At 29.2% G+C, this 2,020-nt stretch overlaps 1 protein-coding gene across 3 annotated transcripts in view; it reads right to left on the bottom strand.

Annotated features, from left to right (window-relative positions):
- Positions 1–492, bottom strand: part of LOC114279412 (2,3-bisphosphoglycerate-dependent phosphoglycerate mutase 1) — a 4,996-nt gene extending 4,504 nt beyond the window's left edge. The window contains exon 1 of one of the 3 annotated variants that reach the window (XM_082921563.1): positions 1–492. This exon is cut by the window's left edge and continues 19 nt beyond it. Coding sequence is in view for 1 of the 3 variants with exons in the window: in XM_028221650.2 (XP_028077451.2) it covers positions 206–285 (80 nt within the window). In the remaining 2 variants the exon portion in view is untranslated. The other 2 variants (XM_082921564.1, XM_028221650.2) reach the window with 2 other exon arrangements.
- Between the last annotated feature and the right edge of the window lie 1,528 nt (positions 493–2,020).

Here is a 2,020-nt window from a genome sequence, read left to right as displayed (position 1 = left end):
ATCAAAGAGAAATTTTTTGACAGATTGTTGTATAAGGGTGAAAATGAGTAGAGAGGGGTTTTACAGTACTTATAGGGGAGAGAATATAGATGGTGGAATGACGAAGAAACCGAGGCGGAGACGCAAATGCGAGAGTTTATGACGAGAGAAGTTGACGGAGATGATGATGAAGAAAGTAATGATGGGAGTGACAGAGGAGCTTTACATGTCCAGAATTAAGACAAAATTGATCGATCGAAGGACAGAGAGATGTTTATAGAAGAAATCGTTTATGGTTATTGTCATTTGAGATGTGTGTTCAAAAAGGAATATATTTATATATTTATATATAAACAAAGAAGCAAACAGCCATCTCTCTGTTCCAAGTCTCCTGACTCCTGAGTATCTCAATGCACGTTTATTTCTTCTCTCTCTCTCTCTCTCTCTCTCTCTCTCTCTCTAGAATTAATAATTACATCAATATCTCATTCATTATTAGCTAATAGCAATTTATTTATCTCATGAATTTATATATATATATATATATATTTTTATCGCCGAAGCCTTATTTGGAAAGTGAGCCAGAGGTTGTTAAAAAATGATCAAAAGTTGATTTTTTTTTTTTGATTTTTTTATATGAGAGATGTTATAATCGAGTGTTTTGGAAAGTTAGTAAAAAATTAATTAGTGTGTTTGGTTTGAGTTTTTTGGATTAAATTTTTTGAAAATTGAGTTTTTAGTTTTCGTATTTTTTTGTTTTTAGTGAATATTTTAAAAATTTTAATTTTTTTTTATTTTTTTAGATGCACCTTACTTAAATGTATCTAAAAAGTAAAAAATTTGTGAAAAAATATTTTAAAAAATTAATAAATACATAAAAATACAAAAAAATATACTGAATTCTTGTATTTTTTTAATATTTTTGTTATTTAGTGAATTTTTAAAAGATTTGTTTCACAAATTTTTTATTTTTTAGGTATATTTATGTTAGGTGTGTCTAAAAAGTAAAAAAATTGCTTAAAATATTAAAAACATTCAGTAAAAATAAAAAAATACGTAAAATAAGAAAGTAAAATTTTTTGAAAATTGTTTTTTGAAAAATAAAAACAAGCATAGTGAATTTTTTTGCTTTTTTAGTCTATTTGATCTTTTTGTGAGTAAAAAATGTTAGAGGTGATGTGACTCAATAAAAAGTCAAAAGCTGACGCTTTTAGCTCTTTCCAAAAGAATCCTAAAATGGATTAAAAGCTGATTTTAGATTTTTTAAAAAAAGTTCCCAAATGGCCCCTAAATTAATATATATATAAAAAATCATTACAAAGAGCCAACTCATTTATTCTATTTTTTTTAGGTACATCGTTTTGTAAAAAAAAACACTAAAAAAGGTTAATTTACAAACAAATTCTAAATTATAAAAATTGTTCAAATGCCCCATTTTGGAGGACATAAGTGAAATTGATGGATGCTTGGTTTTGGCTAAAATATCTAATAAAAACAAAAAAAAATTAAAAAATAGTTAATAAGATAAAAATTACATCTTATACATCAATTAGTCATTTTTCTCTCACAATTATATATTCAATTACAAAAAAAAAAAAAAGAAAATTCACAAATCTCCTCAAACACGCAACTTTTTTCATCTCATAAAAAAGTTACTGAGAGGGTAATTTTTGGTAAAATTGGGCCGAGCCGCGAAGATGGACTATGGCCCAAAGTAGGAAGGACAGGATGAAAAGGCCCAATGGGGATGTAAAACTTACTCCGGCTCAGGAATAAGAAGGTTACTCCGGTTTAAGAGATAGTGTTACTCCGGCCAAAGGAGATGAAGTTACTTCGGTTTATGAATGGTAAAGTTACTTCGGTCCGGGAATAACTTGAAGTTGTACCGGTCTTGGAGGTATACCGGTCTTGGAGTTATACCGGTCAAGAATCGTTAGTTCGGTCCAAACGTACAATGGGTTGAACAGGAGAAAACCGAGGTAAAAAGGAGTAGAGGGAGAACTGAGATAAGGGAAGTTCGGCCTACTCTGTGGCTCAGCAT

The sequence above is a fragment of the Camellia sinensis genome, chromosome 3 (assembly GCF_055761805.1).
Source record: "Camellia sinensis isolate YWXY chromosome 3, ASM5576180v1, whole genome shotgun sequence".
NCBI lineage: Eukaryota > Viridiplantae > Streptophyta > Magnoliopsida > Ericales > Theaceae > Camellia > Camellia sinensis.
The sequence above is the reverse complement of the archived record's forward strand: the minus strand, read 5'-3'. Positions and strand labels throughout refer to the sequence as shown.